The sequence below is a fragment of the Zootoca vivipara genome, chromosome 7 (genome assembly GCF_965207765.1).
Source record: "Zootoca vivipara chromosome 7, rZooViv2.hap1.1, whole genome shotgun sequence".
In the NCBI taxonomy this organism is placed as follows: domain Eukaryota; kingdom Metazoa; phylum Chordata; class Lepidosauria; order Squamata; family Lacertidae; genus Zootoca; species Zootoca vivipara.
Window position 1 is genome coordinate 79,349,548 of NC_142590.1, and position 15,825 is coordinate 79,365,372.

At 42.7% G+C, this 15,825-nt stretch overlaps 1 protein-coding gene and 1 long non-coding RNA gene across 4 annotated transcripts in view; one reads left to right on the forward strand and one right to left on the reverse strand.

Annotated features, from left to right (window-relative positions):
• Positions 1-10,322: 10,322 nt before the first annotated feature.
• On the reverse strand, positions 10,323-11,932 carry LOC148685157 (uncharacterized). Its single transcript, XR_015951170.1, has 2 exons — positions 11,278-11,932; positions 10,323-10,881 (listed from the first exon to the last, which is right to left on the reverse strand). It is a non-coding gene; the product is annotated as an uncharacterized LOC148685157 (long non-coding RNA).
• A 141-nt stretch (positions 11,933-12,073) lies between these two features.
• The window catches only part of TSHZ2 (teashirt zinc finger homeobox 2), a 347,527-nt gene continuing 343,775 nt past the window's right edge, over positions 12,074-15,825 (forward strand). For all 3 annotated transcript variants that reach the window (XM_060277314.2, XM_035122647.3, XM_035122646.3), the window contains exon 1: positions 12,074-12,567. In XM_060277314.2, the coding sequence (XP_060133297.1) occupies positions 12,528-12,567 (40 nt within the window). In that variant the 5' untranslated portion in view covers positions 12,074-12,527. The remainder of the gene's footprint in view (positions 12,568-15,825) is intronic.

Genomic DNA, 15,825 nt, shown 5'->3' on the forward strand with positions numbered 1-15,825 from the left:
CTCCTCCTCCTCCTCCTCCTCCTCCTCCTCCTCCTCCTCCTCCTCCTCCTCCTCCTTCTTCTTCTTCTTCTTCTTCTTCTTCTTCTTCTTCTTCTTCTTCTTCTTCTCCCTTCTTTGCCTACCAGCAATGGCTGTATCCTCCTACATTCCTTGCTCCAAATTCCTTGTGAAAAATATGTATATTTTAGTGTCAACAATCAGCTTTGCTTTACATTTTGAATGGCCCAAGAAACATTCTTCAGTGCTGGCTGAGGCTGATGGGAGTTGTAGTCCAACACATCTGGAGGGCATCAAGTTAGGAGAGGCCATTCTATATGCTATGCAGCTGATAGGGATGGGGGAACGCTCTCACCATCCCTATGTGGAGGGTATTCTGTTAAAGGAATCCAGGGACTCTATGGTTTGGTCAACCATGCGAGGGATTGTGCCTGTGCCTTGTGGGTGGTGGACATAGCATGTCCCCAGCTTTCTGCCATTCCAGGTGTTCACCCAAGGCTGACCTACGATGGAGCTCTGGGTCAGCGCTACCTGCCACGGTGCAGGGAGCTAGTCGAACCAGAGCCTATGCAACCACTCACCTGATGCAATCAATAAAGTTGTGGCCTGAATTCTGCCAAACACCAAACCAAAATTTGAGTCTTGTCTCAATTTAAATTAAATTTAAGGTTTAAAGGGCTTAACATGCAATTGGGAGCCGTGTTGCCCACTCTCCTCATGGATACATTTCTGCAAAAGAAAATGTCTGGGGATGCAGCCACAGATCTCACATGTACGGTAGTTTAGTACTGTTAGACGTCACACTCACCCAGGGTTGTGTTTTCATTGGGAAATCAAGGGGACTAGTGCCTTTAAGAAATACAGCTTATTGTACACATGTTTACACCTGGAAGGCTTCAATAGATAGGAAAATGACTGGTGGGAAAGGGTTAAGCACCCTGGCTTCCCCACCACTTTTCTGCTAAAAATGACCACTTCCTCAAGCTGCTTTTCTTTTACAAATAAAAATGCCGAAGGAACTGTTATCTTCTTTTTTACCCTTGATGTGTTATTAGACCCTGATACTGGCCTACCTTGCAGAGCTTTTTGCAGGTTTACAGAGAACCTCCCCAAACATTTGTTATTCTTCATAATTAACTGAAGCAAGCCTTGTCCTTTCTTCAATGTGCTCTCTCTCTCTCTCTTGCCGAGCGCCGCAAGAGAACTCAGGAAAAAGTTACATTTCAATTAAAATGCCACGAAATGTATTTGCTTCTTTTAGCTGGGTTTGATATTTCAGTTAAGCTTGCTCTGTGCTGTTTACTCGACAAGCACCCGTGGTATGTATAAACTACATTTGTCCATTTATCTTGCCTTGACATTTAAGGGAGAAAAAAACAAAACCCTGCGAAAGCCTTCATGCCTGAGCAAGTGATATGGTTTTGTCTGAGTGGCAATGTCAGAGATGCCAGTTTCTTCGAGCATGGATAAGCCCTTTTTGCTCTCAGAAATGATCATAGGGCATCTCAGACCTCAGAGGGTATCGATCTAGGTTTGTTCTGCCACTTATCCCCCATTTCCCCCCCCCCAAAAAATACTTTTTTCATACTCAACCCTTCCTTTTTCATCTTACCCTACTTCCTAATTGTCTTATGCTTTATAAAAAGGGATAAAAACACTGCAAGCAAGGTTTCATTCTATTTCACTTAATATATTGTACTGTGCCTCTTTCTAAACAGGTTTGTAGGGTTTCAGCAGTCTGAATGAGAGGAACCAAGGACTAGAGCTGATCGGGAACTGGAGTCAAGGAACAAAGCCAGAAGTCAGGACATGAGAGCAAATTCAAATCAAAAGTGACCAAAAATTCAGGAACGTTCCACAGTATTGCCCAAGCACAAGAAAGTCCTCCTCTAATTCTTTTTGTCCATGATGGACAGAGTCACTGCAGGGTCCTGGGGATACTTCACAGCCTTGGCAATTTTATTGTATTTTGAGGAAAGCTTTTCCAGATCATTTTGGCTGAAAATATGGTTCTGGGTACATGCCTGTTACCATTGGCTGTTGCTCCCATCAATAGGGGAATGTAGCACCAACTGGTTTTCTGCACTCTTCCATTCTGGCTGCTGGACGAAGCTTGACCCACATGTCCAATGTGTGGGCTGGTATCATATCCTTAGATATATCTCTAGGGTCTGAGCAGAGGTTTCCTGGTGACGTTACGGGTATTAGCCAATCCGAACTGTCTACAGTCAACATGCAGAACCAGATATTATTATTATTATTATTATTATTATTATTATTATTATTATTCAGGAGGATTCTTGAGAGAAAGTACATTTATTTGAAAACAGTCAATGCAATTTCCAAATAGGTCCTCCCCTGCTTTAAAAATGTCCTGCCTGTTTTCACTCCTATTCTTGTCTGAGGATCCATTTGTGCCAAGTCATAAATATTTTGCCAAGCACAAGATGAAGAAAATATAGTGTAATTAGAAAAAAGAGCAGGTGTCATTAATTTCATTCCAAAATCTATAGTTTCAACTGCAGAATAAAACATTTAAATCCCAGTCAAGCCTGTTCCATTGGACAAGTGAAGGGGAGGGGAATGCAGGGCTGATTGCTCACTACTTTATATATTAATTATTCTCCATCATCATCATCATCATCAGTGCCACTAAATGTGCAAAAATCCTTTTGGCAACTCATGTGGGCTTTTGCCCAGACTTGAATTTTTTTTTAAAAAAATAAAAAATAAATAAAGCTAAATTACTTTCTCCTACTTAGTTATAAATAGCAGAAGGAGCAAGCCTGCAGATCCTGTGCAGTGTCAGATCTGTTCAAAATTGTAAACGGACTCTGGCTGATGTATAAAAATGGACACCAGATTTTTCTTCTCTCTCCCCCCCCCCCCCAGCCTTTGTAATCCCACCCCCATTCCTTCTTGAAAGCCATTCTGTTCTGCCAGCCACAATGACATCTGCTGGTGGAGACAGGAAGCCATAAATCTGTAGATCTCCTCTCAACCAAGCCTTGTTAATGCTTCCATTTATTTTGTGTGTGTGTGTGTGTTTAAAAAAAAAAGAAAATCCAGGATAGGACTCCATTTCATTACTGCTATACTTAGAAGTCCGTCTCTGCATTTTATCCTTCCCTAAGACACTCTCAGATTTTTTCTTACATTGCAAACCTAAAGTCACAGGAGTGAGATACTATGGTGGAACCGGCACAAGTCCTTTGGATTACAGCAACGGTTCTGATGTAAAACAATAACATAACATAACATAACATAACATAACATAACATAACATAACATAACATAACATAACATAACATAACATAACATAACATAACATAACATGCACTCTATGTGGGGCTACCTTTGAAGGTGACCTGGAAACTGTAATTAATCCAGAATGTGGCAGCTAGACTAGTGACTGGGAGTGGCCACCGGGACCACATAAACCGGTCCTGAGAGATCTACACTGCCTCCCAGTATGTTTCCGAGCACAATTCAAAGTGTTGGTACTGACCTTTAAAGCCCTAAACGGCCTCGGTCCTGTATGGCTGAAAGAGCGTCTCCACCCCCACCATTCAGCCCGGACACTGAGGGCCTTCTGGAGGTTCCCTCATTGCGAGAAGCAAAGCTACAGGGAACCAGGCAGAGGGCCTTCTCAGTAGTGGCACCCGTCCTATGGAACACCCTCCCAGCAGATGTCACGGCAATATGTAACTATTTTACTTTTATTTTACTTTTAGAAGACAACTGAAGGCGGCCCTGTTTAGGGAAGTTTTTAATATTTGATGCTGTACTGTTTTTAATATTCGGATGGAAGCCGCCCAGAGTGGCTGGGGAAACCCAGCCAGATGGGCGGGGTATAAATAATTTATTATTATTATTATTATTATTATTATTATTATTATTATTATTATTACTACTACTACTACATCACATTACATCACATCGCATCTCATGTTCCAGATCATGAGAAGAACCTCTTATGAAAAGAACCTTATTCAAGTAAGAACCGCAATACTGAAACAAATTATGACATGGGATTTCTCCATAATATATCCACAATATTTGGGCCCTTACATCACGAAAGGTGGCACCACAAGTGAAATGAAGCATTCGGGTGTGCCATTTTAGGGACCGAAACTTTTTGCAAATTTCTTCAGTGAGGGGTCTTAAAAATATGCTTTTGGGTGTGAAGAATTCGAATCTGCTATTATTTTTGTAAATGTACAACATTTCGTTTGCTAAGTCTATGCTTGGTGAAGACGCACATAAACTACTTTCGGGGAAACTAAAGGATTTAATTTTTTTACCTTCTGGAAAGGTCAGGTAATGCTAAATAATTACAACAATAATAGTAACTAAATAAAAATAGTATCAATGTATAATATAATGGCAAGTACTTGAAAGTCATTTTAAATTATTTCTGTGCAATTTTACACACATTCCACTTACCAAGCAAAACTAAATTATATTAATTTAACCAAAATATACTGTGAATTCCCAAGTTGTGTTACAACTTTTTAGCACCCCTCATTTTGGGTATTTGAAAGCTGAAAAATTAGACACGGTCTAATTGGAGCATTCCAAAGAAATGTGGAAAAATTGAGAAAAATCAATCCAGTGTCTGAAGCAGCAAAGGTTTTCAAAAACCACAAAATTATCCCACAGCAGTGCATAGGGTTGCCATATTTTAAATAGGGGGGTGGGGCAAAGTTGTTGAGCTTTTTGGGCAAAATCGCAAATGGCAACCCTAAAACTGCAGAAAGTGTCTTTTCGGATTTCAGTAGAGGGCAAGATGCCATGATGTTATTTCAGTAGACTCACAGCAAGTTTCAGACCCTTGCAAGATTAAATTGTGAATAATAATAATAATGGTGGTGATGCTGTGTTTGTAATTGTTTTAGCTGCTTTTTCTCCTCATAATATGCTATCAACACTCTTGTTTCATTTTTAGGGCAAGTGATTTATATCTTTGGCATGAGTCTGCAGTACAAATGGGTGACTTTCGCTGGGCTCCACATTGCAGCAGCTTGGAAAATAAGCCAAGTGTCTGTTAAAAGCAACAACTGGAAAATGCCTTGGCTTGTTTTCTAGGCCAAACCAACCTCAGAAATTGTCTGCCCATTTTACCTTCCCCACCCAACCGGCCCACCCACTCACTCACTCACTCACTCACTCTCCCCAGCAGTCACATTCCCTGAAACACTAAAATTATTGCAGTGGTTTTATTGGCTCTGTTGGTTTTGACTTGACTGTAAAATGCCTTGCAGGGGGCTGAGGTCATTGTTAGGACTAAAAGGCAATCTAGAAATGGTCTTGTAAGATAAATAAGTATTTATTACTAACAAGTTTGCATTTGCTTGTACGCACCACCATAGCTGCCAAGTTTTCCCTTTTTTAAAGGGATTTTCCCTTATGCTGAATAGGCTTCCTCGCGAGAAAAGGGAAAACTTGGCAGCTATGCGCACCACCTCTACAAGAAGTGGCTTTGCTGATTTGAACACAAGTGTGCTAGGTGCTTCTAAGCAGGGGCATTTATTGCAGGAATTAATAGCAACCACATCTGATTCTTGTATTTTACTCCACCTCTGGAGGAAAAAAAAATTGATATTGCTTGTTCATTTATTCTTAAAATGTATACATTGCTAGATTTTTATTTTATTTTTTAAAAAACTTTTTACTAAAGATAAAACAGCAAAATTACAACCATACCCTGAACCATACAAAAGTTAGAATTCTAAAACAAATTAAAATTATTTCAATCTTCTAATCTGGGTAGGTTTATCTAAACAAGAATTTTAGCAGGCATTGGAAAGGTTACATTGAAGACAGCTGCTTTATATCAATAGGCAGGGAGTTCCAAGGTGATCCCACACCTGTGTTCAAGTTCTTACAAAGGCAGGATTAGTATTATGTTGCACCTGTGCCCATGCCAATTTACATGACCAGCTGCATCGAGACAGGAACAAAAGAGATGAATATAGAAGAGTTTGCCGGACCTCTTCAAGACACTTATGCCTGTAAATTGTAACTCCACTGTTTACTTCCACAATGTTTACTTCCATAAGGGTTGTTAGGAAGGGATTGATTTGAACTAAGGTCAGTAACTAACATTCTTCAAAATTGCTTTAGTAGCTCTGCTCAGCTGTACATTATGTGAAGTACAGAGTGCCACTGAGCATCTTCAAAGTGTCTTTTCTTCACCAAGGAAAGCTAGTTCGTTCTCTCTCTCTCTCTCTCTCTCTCTCTCTCTCTCTCTCTCTCTCTCTCTGCTTTATTGGAATGCACTATTTATTTTATAGGTGCTCTAAAACAGTGCTTATTTATGATCTCTTTCAAAATTTTCTTATACTGCTTGATTGTAGAAACCCCTTTAAGCTGTATATTATGATCCCCACCAGCTATGATCCCCATCATGACCGGGAGACAGACAGCTATCATGTTCATTTCCTCCTTGCGGGCTTTTCCCATAGACATCTGGCAGCAGCTGTGAGAGCAGAATGCTGAAACTAAAAGGTATTTGGTCTGGTCCTGCAGGTTGTGTGCAGCATCACACAGAAACACATCCCTTTTACCTATTGAAAATCCAAGGCTTGCCTCATAAAATGTAGTTTCTGCCCAAAATCCAGGCTAGAGGGGTGAAAAAGCTTCATATTTAAGTAATGTTGTGTGTGGAAAGTTCTGTTTTCAAGGCACACTGGTGCTTCAGTTTGAGCATTTTAATTTCCTGGGACTAAAGGGTAATCAAAGATTCCACCAAACTTTAATAGGGGTTCAGAATCTAAGGGTGCTAAATGGGGTGGAGGATAAAAGAGGAAAAAATTGAATAAAAATTATGTAAATTTAAAAACAAAACAAAACTGATAACATCCATAATAAACCAGTTCAGAAATTGCATTTTGTTGTTGTTCTCTTTCCCCCTGCCCCCAGTCACCTGTTGGAAATGTTTATTTGTTAAGAAGGTGTTGCATCATAGACTGGAATGGATGAGAGGAGCAAAGCTTAGTTTCTGTTGTGGTGCTGATGGTGTCCCGGGGGGCTTTGTCTAGGAGGCAAGAAAACTTGACTCCCAAGTCTTAGGGGAGTTTCCTATGGAAAAGTGGGTTTCCCCAACCAAATATCAGACCTGACTGCTGTAGTCTTGACTGAATTTACAGTATGATAGGGTTGCCACCCTATGAAAGATTGAGGGCACAAGGAGAAGGGGACGACAGAGGACGAGATGGTTGGACAGTGTTCTCAAAGCTATGAACATGAGTTTGACCAAACTGTAGGAGGCAGTGGAAGACAGGAGTGCCTGGCGTGCTCTGGTCCATGGGGTCACGAAGAGTCGGACACGACTAAACGACTAAACAACAACAACAAGGGTTGCCACAAAAGCTTAATTTTTGGGGTGTCCTGGTTTTTACTTTTTGAAATATAGCAACCCTACAGTATGAGGTGACCTGCCCTGCACCTGATTTCTCCTTTGTGCAATCAGACTGGTTTACTATTTTTATTGAGATGGGGCAGCTTTTGCTACACACTTCCAAGAGCATTCTGGGCAAGTAACAGCACATCAGGTGACCATTTCAGCATGTGGCCATCATCTTTAATGGACATTCAGCAGTCAGCTAGCACTGATTTTTTAATTCTTCAGTGGCCACAGAGGCACTGGACTCTGCAAAGGACACAACTTCTTGATGGCAGTTAACAGCTTTGAATCACACTTTCCAGGGTGTGAGATGGCTCTCGTATGCATCGAATCTTTTCCAAGGTGTGGAGCAGATTTTCCTTCTTCACCCTGATGCTTTCTCAGAACTTCCACAAGGACAGATGCTGGATCTATGTATCTGACGGGCACGTTTGAAGAAGAAAAGAGAAGCACCTCAAAAACCTGCTCCCTGCCCAAGTTAATCTCACTACCTTCTTCCTCCTCAAACCATCCTCCATCCCAAGAAAAACCCAACTCTGGACTGTCTACCCTACTGTTGGAGCTTCTGAGGCTGTTGTTCCTGCAGGGAGATAACTGCTGATAACTGCTCCCCCCCCCCCCATGACCTTGCTAGAATCGTAGAAATGAAAGGGACACTTAGGCAGTTTAGTCCAATGTGGGAATCGTGCCTCTATGGCATCTTTGATAGGAGGGCTAGAAATCCTCAGCTTTAAAGCGATCGTCCTACTGTCAAGCACCTCATACCATCAGGAAGTTCTTTCTGGTGTTTGGTCAAAATCTCCTTCCATCTAATTTGAACCCATTGTTTCATCGAGAGTGGCATAAATTTGCTCCATTATCTTATGTGACAAGTGCTTCAAACAGCCCCCCCCCAAAAAAAACTAATGGTACCCTAATCCTTCAATCTTTTCCATCTTTATCACTTGCCTCCTGGACATATTTTAGTATTTTAATATCCTTAAATGGTGGTGCCCAGAACGGGACACACACTCCTCAATGTGAAGTCTGACCAAAGCTGGGGGGGAACGAGGGACCATCTTATAAGCTCCTGTTCATGTAGCCTTCAATTCCATTAGCCTTTTTAATGCTGCATCACACTGCCGAACTCCTCCATTGTCTCTAGAGACAGGCGGATGCCAACCTACGCTACTGAATGATCAGTTTGGCAGGGCCCGTACCAGTTGCCTCTGCCTTCAAAGGGAAAGTGATGGGAGAATCAGGGCCTTTTTGGTGATGGCACCTCAGCTGTGGACAGCTTTCCCCATGGATGCTCACCTGCTTTATTGGGGGGGGGGGTCCAATGACTATAATTTTATTATCCCATTATTTTAATAGCCTTTGCATATGGTTTTTCTGGCTGAAGCTGGTGGGAATCGTAGTTCAAATCATCTAGACAGCACCAGGTTGACAAAGGCTGTAATAATAATAATAATAATAATAATAATAATAATAATAATAATAATATTTATACCCTGCCCATCTGGCTGGATTTCACCACCCACTCTGGGCGGCTCCCAAGAGAATATTCTAATAGAACATTTGCTTGTCTTCATTTTACACACATCCCTTCTTTTACCATGAGACTTGTCTTGATTTTTAATACATTGTTTAACCCCTTGATAATTTCTATGGAGAAATTAATGCTTTATACTGAAGTATACCTTATGAATGTGAGCTTAATCTGTAATGTAACAGGTTTTCCAAGTCTGTTTTGATGCTATGTGGGTGACTGCATACAAGACCTAACATCTGTACACACATCTGTCCTGGAAAGCATCGTTTTCTGTTTCGCAAGTGAGTTTTTTTAAAATCAATAATGTTTCTAATTTATTTGTTGGTTTTTTAAAAAATCTTGATAAAAGGTGAGATGAAATCTTTGCTTTAAATAATGAAAAATAAAATACACCATCCAAAGCTCAGCAAAATGGCACTGGAAAGAAGCAAGATTTCTCGTCAAAGCCTTTGTCCAAAAGGATCCCCCATGAACTCAGTTTTTGACTACTACATTCCACATCCTGCTCATAATTGCAGTGGAGCTGCTAGTTTGGGGTGGTAGAATCTCACATTCCCATTGACAAAATAACTGAATACAGGGGGAAACAGAATATCATGCAAAAGAAGCAGTGTCTTGAGGAAAAATGTCAGGAGCTCCAACAACATAAACAGAGACTGGTTTCTTTGGCAGAGAATTGGTAAGGCTTTCTTTTGTCTATAACTCTTGTTAGATGTATCTTTGACTGTTATTTATTGGGGGGGGGGGACAAAGGTACCTGCACCTGTGCTGCAGAAAGTGGTATGATGCACATAAAGCTTTAGCATTTGGTCCTGGCCCACCGAATGACTATTTCTCATTTGTGGATATTTAAATCTACCCAGGTGGCGCTGTGGTTAAACCACTGGGCCTAGGGCTTGCTGATCAGAAGGTCGGCGGTTCGAATCCCTGTGACGGGGTGAGCTCCCGTTGCTTGGTCCCAGCTCCTGCCAACCTAGCAGTTCGAAAGCACATCAAAAATGCAAGTAGATAAATAGGAACCGCTAGAGCAGGAAGGTAAACGGCGTTTTTCCATGTGCTGCTCTGGTTTGCCAGAAGCGGCTTTGTCATGCTGGCCACATGACCTGGAAGCTATACGCCGGCTCCCTCGGCCAATAATGCGAGATGAGCGCGCAACCCCAGAGTCGGTCACGACTGGACCTAATGGTCAGGGGTCCCTTTACCTAAATCTATTGCACACCAAAAGATAACGGCCGCGTCTCACTGTACAGAGAAACTGATGTGGAGATTCTGGTGAATCAATGGCTGGTGGTGGCAAGAGGCAGCCTCGATTCTTCACTGATCTTAGACCAGCTTTGTATGATCCACTCCCACCAAAGGGCTCTCCCAGCTACCTCAGACACCTCGCTGCTTTTTTTTTTTTTTGCATCCTCTTCTGTTCTCCATTAATGCAGCTGAATGTACGATCAAGTCCAAAACTGCTGCTCCACCAGATGTTTCCAATATATCTGGATCACTCTCCGATAAGTGGGACTGTAATGTTACTTCCTCCTTCGGGCCACTTCACACAAGATGATTTCCTTCACGGTTATCACTTCCAGGTGGCTAAGCTGCATGTATGCCATATCGTGTGGTGGACAAACGCGTGTGCACTGAGATTTGGTGTACACAGAGCAGGAAGCTGTGACTGGCAGGAGGCTCCCACCAGATGTGTACACTTGTCCAAATGCACATGTTGCGGCGTCTACACATTTTGTTTCTTCTTCTTCCTACGCCAAAGCGATGCTCGTGGAGGGAAAGACTAAAGGATGGAGTTGCCCTTGTTTCACCCTCTTTCTTCTTCTTCCTCCTCCTCCTCCTCCCACTCACCTCTCCATAGCCTCCTCCACTTTGAAGGGTTTCCTCTCATTGCCTACCAGCTGCAAGCAGCTACAGCCTTCATCTGGCTATCGCAGCCAAACACCTGGGCGAAACAGAGGAAAAGGAAATAAAGGAAACTTCATTCAGTTTGTTCCAGAGGCAACCCAACACCTCCTGGGTGTCTTTCTCTGATGGTGAGAACTTGTCAGCAATCTATTTTCAAAAGTGTGGGAAAGAGAGAACTTTATCATGTACCATCCTCCCAACTGTGTGTGTGTGAAAGAGGGAATCAGATAGAAGGGTGTGTGTGTTTTGTTTTGTTTTTAAAACCCTTTCTAATATTCAGGATGGTGTGTGTGTGTGTGTGTGTGTGTGTGTGTGTGTGTGTGTGTGTGTCTGTGTGTGTGTGTGTGTATGTGAGCAGGGGTATAGATATCCCAGGCAATCCTTGGTAAGGGAGAGGCACTCTGAACATGCTCAGATGCACTGTCTACTTCACCTGGTCAGCTGCTTTTCAAGGCTGGATCCTGCATGAAGTCGATCTCCCAGTGCCCTGATTGGGGTGGGGGTGGGGGTTGGCACAAATTGGTTCAGTTTCCTGCAGTGATGGGAAAGGGGGCTAACCAGGAGAGGATCATTATTATTTTGGGGGGGGGGAGAGGAGAGAGGTGAGTTGAGTACACAAACAGGTTGGCACTGGAGGAGGAGCGATTGCTTGAAGAAGGTGGTCTCTTTCGCTCCTTCCGTCCCCCTCCCGCCGAAGTGCCTGTGATCAGCAAAGCCCTGTCTCTTTAATAAACTGACTGCCTTCTGTCTGCTCGGAGTAAATTTCATCCTGTCATCAGGTCGCGGAGGAGGAGTTTGTTAATGTACAGTTTGCTTAGTGGATCGATGTTCGCTGGCATCGCCTCGCCCTGCCTGTGCTTGTTCCCTGTGTGTGTGGATGTGTGTGCGTGTGTGTGCGTGTGTGTGAACACTAGATTTCCTCCCATCCAAAGCTTCTCTGTCCTCTTCCATATCACTCATAACCTGGCATCTGACAGCAACAAACCTGCAGTTTTCTCAGCCAACACTCACCAATCCGCCATATAGATCTACGCGAAGGAGGCGACGAGGAAAGGGGGGGGGGAGAGAAATAAGAGAGAGCGAGAGAAGGGGGGAGAGGGAAAGAGAGGAAATAGAGGGGGGAAACAACTGCCTGAGCTGCTTTTTTTTAAAAAAAAATTTTTGCATATCTATATTTTGCTATTTATTGATCACTTTTCAAAAAACAAAAACAAAATAAATCCCGGCACCTTTTTTTTGCATTTGATGTTCCTGGATGTTTGCATCAAAGCAAGTCTTGCAACAGTTCAAACAAGACCAAAAAAGAGAGAGAAAAGCAGCCTCTCTCCACCCCCCCCCCAACCCCATCCCGGTTTCTCTTTCCTTTTTAAAAATTAAATCCTAAGAATAAGAATCCGAACAGGTTGATCTCGTCAGAGAAGTGCCAAAGAAGAGAGACGGGTGCTTAGTGCTGCCGGCGGTGGGTCGCTGAGGAGGCAAAGCGGCGGAGGGGAGGAAAGGAAGAGAGAGGGAGAGAGGAGAGAGAGAGAGGGAGAGAGGGAGGGGAAGGGAGAGGGAAAAAAAAACACAGACACACGCACACACACAGAAAGAGAGAGAGAGAGAGAGACAGAAAACAAGCCCCGCGAGCTTCCAAGGCTCCTCGGATCTGGAAAGAGAAGCGAGATTGGAGAAAGTACAGCGATGCCAAGGAGGAAACAGCAGGCACCCAAACGGGCAGCAGGTAAGGAGCCAACCCACTCGCCGCAGCCCTCTCGGCGTCTCCTGAAGACCTTTAAGCCCCCCCTCCTCCCCCCCCACAGTTTATTGTAGGGACGCGCTTGGAGAAATGTTGTCTTTTCGATTTTTTTAAAAAGGAAAAAAAACCCCATCATTTTTATTTCAATCTTTTCCTCTCTGTCCCCCCCCCAAAAAAACCCCATCCCTTTGCAACTTGGACACTATTGAATCAGCCTCTCTGGAAGCCGACTAGTTTTCGCGCCGGTGCTTATTTTTATTTATTTTTTTAAAGGCGGGCGGGGAGGTGCGGAGGGTGGGGAGAGGGGAGAAGACCGCTTTTTCGCCTCGTCCCGGCGCTGCTCGGGTCCTGTCTCCCTCTTAAACTTTTCCCCCCAACTTTCTTCCACATGGTTTCTCACCTCTCTCCCCTCCTCTCTCTCTCCCCTCCCCAACCCCCTCAAATCTCCTTTGATCATCTTCGCCTTGCATCCCTACTATGGGATTTTTTTTAACGAGGAGCTCTTTATAGATATTATTTTGTACTGCGGTTTGCATGCCTCTGTGTTTTGCTTTAAATATATATATCTATATCACCATTTCCTTAGCGTCGTTCCTCGTTCAGTTCTTTCTCTTTCTGAAATAGCGGGGGCGGGGGGGGTGCTGTCTGTCTCTGTTGATGAACCCGCTGGTTGAAGTTCAAGCCTTTGATCATCAGTGGCGAAAGAAAGCGTGCGGGGGGGGGCTGGAGAAACTGCAACAGGAAATAAAACGAACGTTCTGACGGTTAGGAGGCAAGCCCCTTAGATTCCAATCAAATTAATCTTTTGGGCTCCTTTCGCTTGCACGCTGCTATTCAAGTTGAAATGCAACTGTTTCCAGGCTGCATGATGAAGGGGGGGGGGGGTCAGACGCACCGGTTTTTTTTTTTAAGGCTTTTCCGGCGGCTCCAGCAGTTTGCAACTTTTTGGGACGGTGTTTTGCTTCGGTTGCAAATGGGGAGGAAAAGAGAGGCTAGGAAAAGTTGAGGCTAGTAAGGAAACGGGGGGGGGGGCAGAGAGGCCTGCACAATGTTAAGGTGGATTTTAGGTGTGTGCATGTATTTTAATGTAATGTTGGTTAATAGAGATACAGAGACAGAGAGAATAGTTTGCTAGGATTCTTGTTTCTGGGTAGCGCAGCCGGGGAGTTCATTTCTTCTGCCACCAGACCCACCCACTGAAAAAATCAGGTTTCCAGATGATTGCCAACTTTGATTTGACATTTGATTGATCACCTGTCATCTTGCTGCCTTTGATCTATTCATTCTTGATACATATCAATAAATCACTCACTATGGTAACCTGAGTGCCAGTGACGCAAGTCTTGCCCTCTAGAATCTCTTAGCCAGACATTCACAATTATTATCTTGTTTGGCTTTAATGTGGGTGGGATTTTTCTTCTTCTTTGTGTTCACTTAGATTAGAGCTGTACAGTGAAGCTAAGTTGTTGCTGTGTTGTTGTTGTGTGCTTTTTTTTAATAAAAAAAACAAACCCTCTCCAACCCCCCTCTGCCAAGAGATCATCGGATAACACTTTGCATTGCCATTAGACACTGAATAATATAGCTTTGAAATGTGGAAAAGTTTCAGGGTAGGCATTTGAGTAAATCTTGTGCAGTACTGCTTGAGGACTTTTCAAATGTGAAAATTAATCTTGGAGGGGAGAACTGGGTTTGACAAACTTTTACAAACTTGACCCAGTTCAACCTTCGGCAATTTTTTTTTCTCTTCTCCCTAATATATGTCTATAAATTAGAAATTATAATTGCAATCCAAAGGTTAATTACCGTTATTTTATACAAAAGAGGTTTAGGTGACTACGATCAAAATGCATAATTGAGACAATTTCTTTGGGAAGTCTTATATGGGGGTTATTTTTCACTCTGCTTAGAGACATTTAGGACAGCAGTTACAGTATTACCACATGGTTATCGCTGCACTCATTTGCCAAAATAAAGAAACCAACCTTTCCTTCTTAGCAGTACAAGTTTAGATTTTCCATATGAATACAGGCCCTATTTACTACGATTCTCCTTCTTTATAAACTAAGACTCCAATGTCTCTTGAAAGCATTTATGTTGCCATTGTGGGTACTGGCAACGCTGATCCGCCATGTACACATTCCTTGATTTTCCTTTTCGTCGGACTTTTGAACACTCCTTCTTCCTGAAGTGTGCTGGAATTTAAGAGGTTAGATATGCCAGAAAAGGTAGGTTCATGTGCCACCTCGAAATAATATCATACTGTACAATAGGCATCTTATGCATGATAACAGCCTCCTTGTTAATTACACTGGTATCATCCTTGGTCCTCAGCCAATATGCCACTCCCCTGAAAAGAACTTTGGAACGTTTTTTTTGTAGAGGTTTTCAAACTGCTGGGTGACAGTTTGAATAACTTGAGCCCATGATATCCCGTAATTATGTTGTGAAATATGTGCTTGGCTTTTAGAAGTTACTGCCCCCTGATTCCCTTTGTCCCATATTTAATATTTGTTTCAAGTTATGAGGGGGCTGGTTCTTTAAGGTTACATCTAACATAGCAAATGGAGAGCAAGTTTCTACTGTTTTGGAGAAAGTCCTGCTTTGAGTTTACACGTTGTTTTTAAAACACCGTGCAACATTGTTATGTTTGTTTTCATTTCCCTTGCTCTAGTACAGTATACAGATTCTGTTTTATAAGGTGAAGGAGGTCTCTGGTCCAGGAGCCACAACATGCCTTAGGCAGAATGAGGAAGGTGTGGAGGAAGCAATTGATTATCCAGATGTTTGGCACAACAAGTATTCTCTTTCGCCTCCTTTTAAATGCAAGCGTTGTCATAATTCTTTAAAACAAACAAACAAATAATCTGCATGCTCAAGGAGGGACATTGGGTTATGACATTGGATTATGCTTCGGAAAAGTTTGCAACTTTCTAAGAAGCTGGTCTCTAAGGGGAAGGAAGGTATTAAGATATCACAATCCTGCACATAGCTGCTTTGGCCATTGCTAGAAATTATATACTATGCACAACTGTAAATAATTGCGTCCAAGCACTGACTTCGAAAGCAGGTTTCCCATTTGATTAATGAACGGCGTAAAGGTTAGAGAGAACAAGCAAGTGAATCAGCAGGGATGTCCCGCTGCTTGATGAAAATCTACCTACATGGCAATTTCCACCCCTCTACCCCCCCTATAATTAATGTTAAGCCCCGAGATCCTTATATTGTATGTTACAGAATGCT